At 38.2% G+C, this 15,637-nt stretch overlaps 3 protein-coding genes across 11 annotated transcripts in view; 2 read left to right on the top strand and 1 right to left on the bottom strand.

Moving 5' to 3' along the window:
• LOC100651177 (serine proteinase stubble) overlaps window positions 1-6,250 on the bottom strand; it is a 76,963-nt gene extending 70,713 nt beyond the window's left edge. For 6 of the 7 annotated variants that reach the window (XM_048412572.1, XM_048412573.1, XM_048412569.1 and 3 more), the window contains exon 1: window positions 5,897-6,249. The gene's annotated coding sequence lies outside the window, so the exon portion shown is untranslated. Of the gene's footprint in view, window positions 1-5,896 lie in introns of all 7 variants that reach the window. The other variant, XM_012317164.3, reaches the window with a different exon arrangement.
• An 832-nt stretch (window positions 6,251-7,082) lies between these two features.
• Window positions 7,083-9,631, top strand: LOC100651055 (selenocysteine insertion sequence-binding protein 2-like). The gene is made up of 7 exons (XM_003401333.4): window positions 7,083-7,223; window positions 7,323-7,477; window positions 7,569-7,896; window positions 7,976-8,631; window positions 8,921-9,141; window positions 9,198-9,352; window positions 9,436-9,631. Exons 2-7 carry the CDS (start codon window positions 7,437-7,439, stop codon window positions 9,607-9,609), a joined length of 1,575 nt encoding a protein of 524 aa, XP_003401381.2. The 5' UTR covers window positions 7,083-7,223; window positions 7,323-7,436; the 3' UTR covers window positions 9,610-9,631.
• Window positions 9,632-11,812: 2,181 nt separating this feature from the next.
• Window positions 11,813-15,637, top strand: part of LOC100650939 (serine-rich adhesin for platelets) — a 63,169-nt gene continuing 59,344 nt past the window's right edge. For all 3 annotated transcript variants that reach the window (XM_012317160.3, XM_012317161.3, XM_012317162.3), the window contains exon 1: window positions 11,813-12,194. The gene's annotated coding sequence lies outside the window, so the exon portion shown is untranslated. The remainder of the gene's footprint in view (window positions 12,195-15,637) is intronic.

Here is a 15,637-nt window from a genome sequence, read left to right on the forward strand (position 1 = left end):
TACTGGGAATAACGATACGTCTGGAATCGCGTGCTGCGCGATAAGTAATTGCAAGTTTGTTTCGGGATCATGATGAATCGAAACATCTCGGCAAAACGTGGCAGAATTTTCTCACCGAGAAAACGATGGGAAAAACGTTTGAACCTGGATATTTGTTCAAAAGTGAAAACGAACCCTGCCACGACTCTTGCCATCGAACGAATAAAATATTATATTAATTCGATACGAGGTGGAAAATAAGCGGTTGTTGGAGATGGTTCGATATCATCTTAGCAAATTTCAAGGCGTGTTCGACAGAGAAGTGTTCGTGGTTTCGTGCTTCAACGAGCGTCCTCATTTCCGCGCGGCTTTCGTGGTACGCAAGGTTCGAAAAAAATACTAAGCTTCCTCTCTCTTACTCTCTTTCTCTTCACGTTTCTACGTTCGCAAGTAGCAACATATTTTAAGGCTGCCAAAGGAAAATAATGCGTTCCGCGCGACTTACCACGCCGCACATGCTTCTCGAGACCGCCTCGTATATTCCGCGAACGTTGCGTATTAGGGAAAAAATACAGCACTCGTGGATCGTGGTAAATTTTGGTGGCTATCGTATACATTTATTGTACGATTACATAGTCACAGATGGATTGTCGTGCTAAAAATTACATAAAAGTTAAACCGTGATATTTTCATATTTTCTCGTCGTTTAGAGTTTCTAACTGCGTTCATGGTTTTATACGCAAAAAGGAAGAAAGAACATCGATCGATCATTTCCTCGAAACCCATTTCTAGTTAGATGATTAATTTACGAGTGGAGTGTAGTTTGGATACACTTGGGCTTTTAGTTGTTCTTCGATAATTAAAGTTAATCTTCGCTCACTGTAATTTTCTTCGTAACCGAAGTTTTTCGTCTTTGATCGTTGCTAATGACTATAGTAGGGTCTAGTGAATTGCTTCGTGCCAAAAAGAAAGAGCAAACGTACATGTACGTAAAAACGTGTATAATACAAGGTCCATTTTTCAGCCATCATTTATCATAAGAGTAAGATTTACAAGCGAATTATAAGAGGATAGGAGGAAAAATTCGTCTATAAAAACATAAAAAGAATCCAATTGCAAAAAATAGTAAAAAGCTATTTGTATTAAAAAGGAGATGCGATGTGGAATGTGCTGCCTAAAAACACCGAACTCAGAAAAAGATCAAATACATATCGGAAGCCCTGGAAAAAAGATATTGAAAAAAATATCTTAGAAAAAGTAGAAACTTTCGAATACGATCGGACAATGTAGGTCAACCAAATTGCTCCTTGCCCGATTTAATATTTGTAGACACATATATTGTATACCTAACATCGCCTACACTCTACACGATTCAATTATCTCGTCCATTAAAAAGGCACACCTTTCGAACAAAGCCTACTTGATCTTTCTGGTGAGAGTATTCGAACTTGGTCTGGTTGCATCTCAATATACAGACGTCGCTGTTCACAATAGCGCCAGAAGGGTCTTGAGGCCAAGTTTCCTCCTACAAGATTATATTAGCATGTTGAACGCGCTGCATGCTCTCGACGATGATGCGCCGTATTCACATCGTAGCATTCACGTGGTATTCATAGCTATCCTAATCGTGAACGCGTTCCAGTTCGGGTGGAAGCATCGCGTGACGACGTTGCTGTTTCCCTCGACAAACAATCAATTATCATCGTGGCGTTCGCGCCATAGGTACGCGCGGTTGCTATACGTCTCTTCTGTTTACGTTGACACTCTGAACAGAGTGTTCCCGATGAATTTGATTTCGTGGGCGTTCTACACTTCCATTAGCGGCGAACGTCTCGATTAAACGGCCAAGCGCGCTGCGGGACAATGCATTTCGCTAATAATAGGCGATCGACGTATGAAATTAAAGGGCAAACGCGTGTCAGTCCTAGTCGCGATACTCGTGTTGTCAGGTTGAAGAGCTCGTTTCCGTGCTGTCCCATATACCAGTTAGCTCTCTCGATACTCCTCTACTAACCTACTCCAAAATCGTGTACCTTAGAAAATTAATTGATGTTTCCAGCTCCAATCATGTCGGTGGATAGGTATCTCGCTGAAGTGAAACATCGACCACTTACTAAGTTAACAACTGCGAGGTGACTTAATTAATTTTGCTGCTGCAACCTCGATTAAGATCAACGATAGAATTTTTCTAATTTCTACTCTTTTTTAAAGAAAGACGCTGTTACAATAACATCAACGATAGATGCGTATCTTACAAGAATGAAATATCGACCGCTCGATTAATTTTGCTGTTCGAACTTGATTAAGATCATCGACAAGTATTCGTACCAAGGAATTTTGTCTCATCCTTAATCTTCTTTAACCGTACATGTTTCGTTAGAGTTTCATTGATTGATAAACGTTTTACAGAAGCGGAACATCGATAGCTTATAAAACTAAGAAGTTCTTCTCTCATTCCCACACATTCAATAAAGATTTTTCTAACTGCGATTCAAACAACGAAAGAACGTCTTCGTGTTCTAACGTAGCTTCGTCTAATATTCCTATGAAAAGTATCGTAATAATTCTCCTCGTCGACTTTTCCAATGGATTCTCGTTACAATGCTTGCGTGTACGTCATTCCACTTTCACTTTCCACGAAAATGTCGCGGTAAAGCGATCGGCAGTATGGCCTAACGTGTACGGTAATCGTGGTGAGCGACGACGACTATCAAGAAGCCTGTTAACGAAATAGGGCGATGACACGATGACGGTGCTACCTGAGGCACGCGAAACTCAGCCAATCTTCGAAGGGTGGCGTTTCATTGTTGTTTTTTTCCGTTCAACTTGTCTCGAAACACAACAGCCATCGTCGGCATCCTGTAAGTAGGCAAGTAGGCAGCCGGAGATATTGCCTGGTCGTTTTATAATAATCAATAGGTTTTTTTGCGCGGACTAATGCGCGCTGCTGCGGTTTCGCCTTCTCACGCCTAGCTAGAACCTTACAAATTGGCTACACGAATGGAATTTTATGGCTAGATTGAATCAAGCCAAGAATCGCCGGATCACACCGTGACCCAATGTCTTCCTTAATTCTCTCGATTCTAGATTACCCAAGTTCAACCAAACGATCGCATAAATCGCGGGACGAGTTGCCGCCGGGGATAACACCGCTATTAATAAAATTGAAATTCCAGTCTATTTATCACGACGACGACTCGAATTTCCCTCGATTCCTAGTAACTGGAGAAGAGAATCCATTTTTGCGAAGAGTACCCATAAACAGAGGTGACCAAACAATCGAGAATCCAATATCCAAAGTGCAAGTGCTAAGGGATTGTATTACGAGAGAACAGCCAGTTCGATCGATCCTCTCTTCGTCAAGTGTGAGCTTGGAAAAGAAAGATCGAAGGGAAACGCTTGATTTCACTTAACACCTTTTCCTCTTTCCAAGTTGTATGCTCTTTTTATCAGCAATGTATCGATGAATTTGAGGTAAGCGAAATACGTGCAAATTTTGTTGCGGTGTTTCTTTAAATAATATCATTTTATCATTTGTAGTTTAAATGTACGTTTAAATGCGTTGATTAAATTTTTGTATCCCTAATAGCTCATTTTCAAAGATTGATCGTCTATTTACAAGTCGATCATCCATGTTGCAAGAAATTGCAATAAAATTCCCTTCCGACCATCGTATCGAATTAATGTCTATTTTAACGCACAGTTTATCGATTTGCTTCTCTGTTTGTCGAAACACGAAAACAGGAAACGCAACAGTTGCGTCAGCAGCGTTACACGTAGAGAAATAAACGTGGTACCGTATGCCTCAATAGCGAAGACACAACTCTACTCTTGCACGCTTCCTTTCTAAACCGACGATGTTTCTTTTCATTGGAAAACTCCTTTTGAAATAAAAAGCGACAAGGTTCGTAGACTTCTATTGTCACAGAACAATTAGCAATTGCTCGAACAATGAAACGTTTCGCCAGTGTTGGTTTTTCCGGTATCACCTGTTCGAGGAGCAACGCGATGCACCCGTTCCACGAACAATGAATCATTCCCGTTGCCGTAAGGCTACTCTTTTAATCAAACTTTCCAACGAATCCGATCGTTATCACGGAAGAAATGAAACACGCGTCAGAATGTTCAGCTGGAGGCGAAGAAATGGGCTGGCAACGAGTTAATGATTAACAGGTAGACATTTCTCCCATTAGGGTAAGATTATTGTTAACCAATTGCATAAAATCGATACGCGTTCGTTCTTTGATCAGCGAAGAAAACGATTGTTCGTACGCGTGTGTTCGATTCTGATTTTATGAACTGTGAAGGTGTACACCGCTCAACTGCGGAGGAGGACAATATCTGTTAAAGTGGAAAATCGATATAAACTTTTACAGTCGATATTACATCGGATCTCGTAACTATAAAACCTAAGGTTTTTAATTCGTATACAGACACGAGATAATAACGGGACAACGTTAGAAAATTGCAAAAAATTGGTTCCAAGCTCTTTTTGCAGTTGCTGGCTTCCTTCGCGATAGAGAGGGGAGAGAGTACATACGTTGCATTAAAAGTTTCTTTGCTTGGATAAATCAAGGTAGGACATCCGGCCGTGCGAAGAATTAATTCTAAAGAAAACGATGTCCCTGGTAACGAAGGGTTGGGTAAGTAAAGAATAGGGAAAGCTGAAGGGAACTTGAAGCGAGGTGGCACAGTATGAAAGCAGTTTACTTCGCTCGAGACGAGAGCAACTCAAAGTTTTTCAGCCTTGAAACAATACTTTAACCACTTTGTGTACTTACGCTGTTCGAGCTGGTGCTCCCGCCTCGGTCGGTCAATTTACGAATCGAGAATGAAAGCGTCGAGCAACGTGTCTCGTATATTAGCGTAAACCGGTAGTAGAAAAAAAAAATAAAAAAAGAAGGAAATAATCTTGTTCTTAGAAATAGACAAAGAAGGGTGGAAAACAAGGAAAGCTGGGTGTCAAACGAACATAAAAATGGCACAGCTTTCCTCGTCACCCAAGGGGTACTGTGCCGGAACGCGTTCCCGTTTTTTTACATGGCGGGAATCCCCAGGAGGCCTACACCATGCCACACGGTATGTCCGTGTGGAAAAAATGAAATTAAAGTGAAAAGAAAAACCAAATATATAGTATTTGGAGAAAATTATAAAGAGAGCGAGAAGAGAAGTGTATAATCCTTAAGCCATCAGTCTCGTGGATGTATGCAAATCTCGTAAGAAGTTCATCTTTCTGATTTCGAAGTTCTTAATTAAATTAATCGTAGTCAAGCGGACGGTTTCGGGTGTGAAATGTTATCGCGACGACCAACGAATACCGATCGTTAACCATCATTTAAGAGGTGAAAGTATTTCAACGCTAATGACTCGTCGCGTATTTTTCCTGCACGCCCGTTCGATTACGTGCCTGCCACGTGCAACCGCACTTTCTACCGTGGAAAACCATCCCCATGCAGAATCAGAATCGTTCGATCGAACGGATCAAATCGTTTAATCGTTTCCCACGCGCCAATGTTTTTACATTTATCTTTCGAATCTATTTATCGGTATTCGAGGAAGCCACGATGATGTTGCGCTCTTCGAGGCCCCCGACAGTTCTTCTTACATTCATCTTCTGACGAAAACGACAAGAAAGACCGACAACAAGGAAAAAGATAAGGAAAATTAGACAATTTCGTTAATTCTATCCGCACATATATATGTATATATATATATATATATATATATATATATATATATATATATATATATATGTACGTACGTATGTATATTACAGTACGACGCCTCGATAGAGCGATTCGATAGGATTATCCCGAGATCGTCCGTGTGACCACAGGAGTGAAGAACTTATTACTAAACACCGGCATACCCGATGCCGGTGCGTGTGCCTTATACGCTAAGTCACTTAATCAACTACCTGCTTGTATACCTCTTCGATGAAACTGATAAATCGTAAACGAAGAAGAATCCACTAAACACGTTCGAAGCCGAGGTGCGCGACACACCGATCACCGGAACTCAAAGAGGTGGCCACGTTACGGAAACAGGACCTTTTATACCCTGGAAATTATTGATTTCCATCGCTCCGCCAGGCCGGTGCACGTGCGCAGGTCCTTGGTGAACGGCGCACGAGCACCACCGACGCGACGTTCCCACCAGCGAAATAAGAAAAAATAAAAGGAAATACTTTTTCAAGAAAGTCGCCCGCCCCCGACATGTTCATTTCCACGCGCCAGTGGCGCGATGTTCCGACGAGCGATTTTATGAACGACGATAAACCACCAACGAATAGCTCGATCCAACGGGGGTAATTGCGAGGCGTTTTTACTACTGTTAGATAATACAACGACTTTCGGTCGACGCGTTCATCGACTTGGTTACGTTTCAGCTCGTGAGATTTTATAGGAGATTAAATATCGAGGAAATGTTAGGAGGATGGCGCTGTATATGGCGAATAAAATATGCATCGCGCAAGGGTTAGTAAACGAACGAGAATTGCGTACCATGTGTAAGTGCTTGCTCATAAATGGGGCTATACAAAAAGTGTTACTTGAAACGTAAATGTGTTAAAATGTATTGAAAAAGAAATATTGGAATACGGAGTGCGAGAAGGAATTGATATAATGTGGAATGTGAAGGATAAAATGATTCCATTAGGCTCGCAGATGGGTGCGATTTGACTTTTTCGTTGGTATTCCGAATTGTAGATGGCGATGCATAAAATTTCCTACAACTAACTGTACGTGCAGTGCATTTTTAATTGGGTGCGAGTTAATGAAGCCATTTTTTAGCCGAGGAATTCCTGCGGAGGATTGGATCTTTTACGAAACTTAAAATACGAACGTATGGTTAATTTGTCGAGCGATTGAATTATCGTAGAATAAACCTTGACATATATACACGAGATATTTTATAAATTAATAAATCATTTTAAATGTTTGATAAGAGTATCTATATGTTTCATTTTTTGTAAAAAATTCCTACTTGCAATTTTCATTAAAAATTTAATGGAACAATCGTATACGACAGCAGTACCCTCTGACGGAGAAACGCTGAGATTATTTCACTGAGAAATTAGGTCATCATGTCTACCAACCTTTATTATACCTAACTTTGGATTAAATCTATCCTTCAAAAAATATTTACCCGCTATTTTAGTTAGTTGTAATTTGTAACTCAATGGAACTGATTCGTTTCTAACAAAAGTGAATAAGAAACCACTTACTTCGGCTGGATAGTGCTAGGTATACTATTATAATTAGATTTCTAAATTTAGAATTTTAAATCTAGGATCTTTAAGAATAAATAGAATGCAACCTATAGTTTTGTTTATATATTCCTAGTGAATGACGCAGTTTTGCGTAGTTCACGATTGGTGACAGGCATCTGTAACAATTTTATGAACTCTATTTTCTACATAAATGGAAGTTACGACAATTGAACGCAAATAAGATAGGATGCAGAAAACACAGATTGATAATTTCATGTGGTCATTTCAGTGAGTACCGTATTTAATTTTTATAATGAATTTCGCAAATATTTGGAAAGTTGAATCATATACTTCTATGTATATATACGTTATTTTTCAGTATAAATGGAAATGCTAATTCTCGTAATCCATGGCCAGAACTTTGTCAGAAAAATGAAGTCAAACATTTGTCTCGAAAAAAAGATTTCATAAATATTACTGATGATAATAGAACAGCAAGTTTAGATCATTCTGAGTATCCAGAACTTGGTAGTGCGCTTGTCAAGAGTAAAAATTTTGTTGTACCAAGAGATCATTGTTTGTCAAGACCGAACAGTGTGCAGATTGTATTACCCATGCAGACAAGTATGGAATCAAAGAGATCAAAATCTTTAAAAAGGTATAAGAAATCAGATAAAATTTGTATTAACCTTCAGGAAGCTTTACAGGTAACTGTTATTAATATTATGATTAAGTTGTTATTCTATAATGATAAACGTTAAATAATTTTCACAATTCTATTTATAGAATACTATGCATGCAAGTAAAATTGGCAAAGAAGTTCCTAAATTAAGGATTAATTTATACATGGGTAATTTTGGGTTTACGATGCCAAACACATTGGGCAAAAACAAATGTTCAGATCTAAGGAGAGTGAGAATATGTATATCTAAAAACAAGAAGCCTTCGAAACTAAAGAAATTAATTTTGCTAAACCGTAATATGAAAGCACAAATTAACGTTGACAAAAGAGAAGCGTTTGAACGTAAAAAAATGGAAGCTATCTATAGAGATGTTGATGCCATGAATTTTAATGCCTTAAAAATTACAGCCGATCCAGAAACAAATATAGACTATATTAGAAATATGTGGACAATGACGCTCTATGATAAAGATCATAGAAATGTAAATGAAATAAATATTTCGGATAATACACTATCTCACAGACCAGATGTGATTGGGAAAATAAATAATCTTGGAATTCAAGGAAGACAATTGACAAACAGATTGGTTGGAAGAAATAGCAGAACAAATTTTTCTGATTTTGTCAGTGACATAATAGAGAATGATATTGTCAAACAGACACTCTCTCTTCATATTGAAGAAGACCTTAAGGAAGAAGGTCAAAATAGCACAGACATAGATGATAAAAGCCTTATAAAATTTTCTCGTAACTTTAGAGAGTAAGTACTGTAAGTAAGCGCTTATATTCATAAACAGCAAAATATTTGATACGATACTTATATGCTATCATATGACATTGTAATATACATATTTGTACACCTGATTCATTAATTCTTATTTATAGATGCAATAAACGATATAAACACATTACATTATCAAAATGTTTATCAGAACCTATCCTCTTTCCTCTCCTATTTCCTTTCCATGATTATAACCCTATACAAAACATCATTGATTATAGATATTAAATTATTTTTAATTGATTTTAAAAATTCAAATACCTTACAGATACTGCACTAATATGTTAACAGTGGCCTTGAATGACAACCTTGAAAAATTCATACAAGAAATCACAAGACTCCAAAAAAGATTTCACGAGAAAAATCCAAACAAATCTAAGTACAAGCGTCGTTACTATTCCGGTTTGAAAGAAGTTCGTAAACATGTCGAATTGAAAAAGCTCAAATTCGTAATTATCGCTCCTGACATAGAAAAGGTCGAACTCGAAGGTAAATATCAAATTTTTCTTTCGAATGAAAGAAAGATGACGATCGTGTAATTTTAGACGGATTAGACGATCAAATTGATAAATTGCTCAATGCGTGTAAAAAAGAACATGTAGTTTACTGTTTCGGATTACGGAGGAGGAAGTTAGGATATTATACTCACGGAAAAGGGTTTGTAGGATGTGTTGGCATTGCAAATTATAGTGGAATTGAGGTAAGCAGACCATAATCCTTTAAACCATAAAAAACATATAACATATAAAACGTACCAAATGTTTGAAAGACATTTCTTTTCAGTTACTTTTCAAAAATGTTTTAACAGAACTTGTAGACGCGAGGAACGCGTTCAAAAAACTAAATGGCGACACCGAATCGATTATCGATATATCAAAGGTGATCTCGGAAGATTATTTACTTTCAGAAAATATTAATGCCCTTTTGAAAATTTTGTCCTATAATACGCATAGTTGATAAAATATTCATAAAAATGTGATATATTTGTATTTATTTAATTACGTATATAGAAAATATTGATTGGCATGTGATTTATGAAATCGATACATATCGATGTTTGTTATAATAATAGATATAATATTTTTGTAATTTAAATTTATATTATTAAATGCATTATTATATAACAGACTGTTTAGAAATAGTATAACAAATAGTACATCCCAATCTGTATGTTGGCTTCGTATTAGAAGTCATCTTCGTATCATTATAAACTTAAGTCAATGGTATCATAAAAATCATTTAATCTTTAAACAACTCTTAATCTCTCATAATATAATGTAGTAATATTATTCGTCGATAGACATTGAACAATTGTGAATTTTTTGAATATTAATTCTCTTTTGAAGTCTTACTGTTGAGTACATCGTATATACATATATATACACATATAATTAAAGATAGATCTACATATATGTAATAACCAAAAATCAGGGCTCTAATATTCATTAATTGAGAATACCATAGTACATATTTATAAACATTACGAATCTAAAATAAAAATCGCATTGATATATTGCCATTTCTAAGGGAAAAAATGTATTATTCAAAGACAAATGACGCCCAATAGAAAGCGTAAAAGAAATCTTGCTTCTGTCGATAAATATATCGACCAGGTACATCGATCTTTACAAATATACTAAAACTAAGGTTATCTCGTTCGTATAATAGTAGTTCACTTTCAGTTAAATGAACTGAATCACCAGAAGTTTATTTAATCATGCAATAATTAGTTTTGTTTAAAGTTTTGTTTAAATTAGCGAGTTCAAGCGGACTAATTACACTTGCGCCATGTTATAAACTGTAGATGGCGTAATAAAACCTGTGAATTGTCGGTATTACAGAATATAATTTTCCACTTTTATCGCTTCCGACAATTGAAACGAATATACAGATTCCTATATTCAACGTAGCAAATCATAGAGGGCGTAACAAACTCTGAATCTTCACGAGGTCGGTATTTCAGAACATGAGACACGAAATCTCATAGAATATCAGGTCTATGCTGTATTTAGTCAATGCTGCGGCAGGTATTTTTCAGGGCAATATTAGTCGGTGTGTAAGTATATTACGTACATCGGTGTTTGCACAACACGTAATGCATACCTGTCTCTAAAACCAAAGCCAACGCACCGATACATCTCGATCGGATGCAGATATTTCGCTTAATTACTACGTTCATATGCATCGAACATGGATGCTCGATCGTGGGAGGATTAGTATCGATTCTCCATTAATTTTAATGAAGGATGCTAATCGATCCAGGTGTAAACGCTTTATCGCTCTATAGCAGTGATTCCAGGAATCTTTGGTATTTAGCTTCTTGCGTGTATCGTGTGCCGCAATATGTTCGTTGCGGCCTTGTTTTCCAGTTGTGCTTCATTATGATAAACTAAGTTGAAACAATTAATTTCATTCAGGCATTTATAAATAATGCAAGCCAGTACGGCCAGAGTCACGACGATTAATTTCTAAATATTACAACGTCATGTAGCATATTTTAAATTCGCGCGTTCGTTGCACGATAAGCAGTTCGTATAGAAAACTTTTATCGATATCGAAAAAATTTAATCTCTCGACAACTCTATTTACGAACGTATTACCATTATCGATTCTTCAATTAATGTCCTTACCACACGATACCATGCTAACAGCGATAAATGCTTTTACCCAAATGTACGCTCCAATTGGCGAGCTAAAAATCATAGTGGTGTAGTAAATCAAGATTTGGACAATTTGAATTGGATCACATATTTCAACATATATCCAATACATATAGTACAGGATACTGTTGCATGGAAAATATTTAGCACAGACCTCAGACAGATTGGATTCTCAGTCTTAAAATTCTCTCTCAAAAATCCATCGTTCAAATAAAATCAAATAAAAGCGGAAAATCAAAGACAATTAGAGACAAAAATCAGAATACAAATTTCTCGAATTCTTGATCGAATTCCACGCTTTCACGAGGCAAATAGGATCTCCGAAGGGGGCGAAGAAGCGTGGCGAACCGAAGAAAGCACGCAGCTGGAGTGCGGGCCACGAAGATGCAGGCAACGAACCAGGGCCTCGGCCGAGATGTACGAGAGAAGGCACGGTTCTGAGAGGAGCTGGAATGGAGCTGGAAACGAGAGGCTGCGGGGGAAGTGGATGCCAGCCGGTGTGTGTTGATGCAAGTGCGGTGACTGTACGTGCTGACTGGCGGAGTCAGTCAGTCAGTCAGTCAGTCGGCTCGGCACCGGCCGCGACGCACGATCGCGTGGATTTTTCTTGCTTCTCCGTCCACACATATATACGCACGCATACAACACGATAGAGTGGCCTGCACGCCTCGACACACACCGTTTTGCCTCTGTTTCTCCGGCGAGTGGCGCGCGCCACTCGATCCTGGCCTGTTGTTCGGCCCAGTTTTTCCGTCTCGATTTTCCCCCCAGGTTGAGAAACCTGCCCGTGTACCAACAAGGGGCTCCGAGTGTCAGTGTGCTTCGTCGGATTAGTGGGCCTGTCGAAATAACCATAGAGGGTCACGTCTCAGCATCGACCAGGTAAGCCTAGAACCGAATTCTTAAGGATATGGTCACGGTGGATACGTATTCTAACTGGCGTTCTGGCGAATTAAACATCTCAACGCTATAATGCGTACGCTCACAAGACTCTCTGTATACGTATTTGATTGCTTTGACGTATCGTGTTCGTTAGAACTGCAGTCCATCCTGATACGTATTCGTTGTAACTATATAGCAAGGTTTGCAGATTTGGAATTTTTCTTATCGGTGGGATTTTTGATATTGTATGGGAAAAACTTTGAATCCTCGAGATCGTTGAAGAGACAGTAACAGTAGAATGATGTCGAAAGATAGAATGTATTACAAAGAAGAGTCGTTCGTTGGAAGAGGAATGGATGATCGTTTGCTTCGATGTCGAACACGTTCACGCGCGTTCCAAGTGCCGATAGGCTGAATTATTTTCATGTCCCGTTAGGCGTCAACGATCGACGGATCGATAATGGACGGGTCGTAAAATACGTGGAATCAGGCGAATACCCCGTTTTGGATAAATCCGCGATCAAGGGATGTCATCACATCGAATACAACCACGGGAAAGTCGGCTGGTTCGGTTTCGATTGGATCGCGAGTGGACGCGATAACGCGCGAAACCGCAAGCCGGCTAGACCGAGTAAAAACCGTCGCATTTCGCTGTTCATACTGCGTCATTCAAGTCGATCGTTTTGCTTGTTTTATTTAATTGCTCCTGTCGCAATTCCATTTTTAATATTCTTCTTTGAAGATTTGAATCACGCTATAATTACAAATTCCACGGGCAGGTACGCAATTAAAACGAAGATGTAGTGTACAGTAGCTCACGAAAGTATTCGAATACACACAGACACCCGTATCTTATGCAAAACATTCTGACATTTCTTTGGCATGACGTTTCCAAATGTCAAAGTTTAAAACAAATTTCAAAATGTACATAAAAGCTACGAGTACTTAAAAGCATATATTTCACACAGATGGCAAAAATATTTAAATGATCGATTATTTATTGTATTAATAATCCTAGATACTCAAATGGATTTCTTATACGATTAAGATAAGGCTATTCATTTTTTAATCTAAGTTTTCATTAAACATACGTTTGTAGTAAGTATCTTGTAACTTCTATACACGTTTTCGGCTTTGTTTCAAGCTTTAGCAATATATCATCGATAGCTGTGAGTCACTACAGTGTTAATGACATTTCAAGAATCTTCCTACGACATAAATACACAATATATTTATACAAGATTTTTATACATAGTTCAAATACTTTTGCAAGCCACTGTACGTCACGTATGTCTACGTAGAAATTCTCGACGTGTGTCATTCCCTTTCCCTTTGCCGCTAACGAGGCTATAGGAACGTCGCTGGTGATCCAACGCAAACACGAGATAATGCTCGACGTTCGATTTTTAAGTGTCGTTCCTCGTCAAGGATCTGTAGCCGCGATTATCGCGATAGTCGCGGCACGAGAGTGGCCGTCCACTCCTTTGTGTATATTTCGATACAATCTGTTTTTACGGTTGTATTTCGACAGAATCGATGGAATTAATGGGACAAAGGGAACAGCGTTCGCGAGACAGCCGCGTTATCGGTCAGAAACATTTGGTTTTTCCTTCATGAACCTTGTAACCACCGCGTTTAGAGAACGACACAAGCGGAGGCGTGTCTGAGGAGCGTGCGACGAAACTCGTGATCGTTGCTGACTCGTTGGTTTCAAGCTATATTTAGCCAGACGGACGGCGTCGTGACGTCGTATCCATGTTCGACACATCGAACCTTGTTAATGATCCGACTTAATCATCGATCATTGCGCGAACATTTTTAATACGTCGACTAGCCTCTTGTAATTTTTGTTGCCATTTACCGAATTGCAGTTATCTATTTTGATGTAAGTATGTAACAAATATTTTTTAGACATTATCTCATTAAACATGTATGACTTGCTCGAAGAAAGTCAGACATATATAATAGCTCAAAGTCCGACACTTGTATTTCTACGACTAGATCATTTACGATATGTTTAAATTAAGAAGGTTAGAACCTGAAGGTTTTAAATTATAAAAAGAAATGCATGAAAGCTATTATCTCTAAACATTCTACGTAAAATTCTAAGTTAACTGAGCCGTTTCTCGCTTCCTCCTCGCGTTTTTATCTCTTCGGTTATCTTCTTTTTCTTTCAGTATACTTTGTTTACAAAAAGCTAGTCCAATTATATCGAATATTAAAACTAAATATTTAAAAAATTGCTTTGTAATAATATCTATCGCGGTGCAACATTCATTTTGCATCAGACAGATTGGAAAAGAACCGGAGAGTTAATGAAAAAATGTTATTCTTAAATTAACTCCAAATATTCTTCAAGTCAGCGCCGACCAGAATAGCGCGTCGAAAAGAAAGTTGCTTTTAATTTTCTCCTACGTTCGTCGAAAACTGTATTTGGAGCGGTCTTTATCAGCGTACGTAATTCGCTGGCAACGTTTCACCGCTGCGGTGTGGCGGAAGGTGTTTCGACGCGGGTGAACACGCGGCAGGCGTGCGCGCGATTTAAAGGAGAAAAAGGTCTGACACGTGAAAGTACGCGCGCTTGCGAAATCGAGGAGAGGATATAATCTAATTCTAACGGTAACCGGATACCATCCCGTTCGTTCTGTGGCTGATTGCCAAAACGAATTGAACGTGTGTTAATTGTCACTAATTATATTATTCGATAAGTTAGTTAACGGCAATTCAACCGCGTGCTACGGGCCCGCGGTTTCCTCGTTTGGACATCAAACGTATCCGCTGTCTGAGTTACGACGAATAAAAATCGGTTACACAGTCGACAGTTTTCACGCGCTAAAGTAATATCTGTACGGTAACCGGCTCTTTTCCACTATTTGCATTAGGTTGGTGTACAGTGGCTGCAAAAAGTATTTGCACGTACCTTTAGTTTTCAATGAATCGTCTTTTTATCGGGTTTTACGGTTGGCCTCTGTAAGAGCTACTAACGCGATAAGAAATTTAATACATTGGAACTTAATTAATTGGTATGCAAATGATATAATAGATGCAATGGTGTGCAAATACTTTCTGTAGCCACTATATATCTGGAGTTTTATCGAGCGTGCAACGATGATACGCAAAGGAAATGCAGATTTTTAATACGTTTTTTAATTCTATGTGGCATGATAACGCTACGTCTACGATCTGAACGTGGAGAATTTGCACTGTTTCAGCAGAAGAGATGAACTCTGTTCCTAAAAATATTTCAAGATTAAATGTTTCACGCTCTGTAAATTTGCTCGAAAATTATAATTGTAAGTTAGAGTTTCAGTTATGTGTTATTAAAGATTATTTTACGAGGGTGGTGTTTTATTAAATTGGCCGAATAAATGTTATTAATAGCCTCTTAAATTTGATATATTTCTGCACGTTTCCATAAATGTATAAACATCCGTGCTCTAATA

Source organism: Bombus terrestris, chromosome 15 (assembly GCF_910591885.1).
Source record: "Bombus terrestris chromosome 15, iyBomTerr1.2, whole genome shotgun sequence".
Classification (NCBI taxonomy): Eukaryota; Metazoa; Arthropoda; class Insecta; order Hymenoptera; family Apidae; genus Bombus; species Bombus terrestris.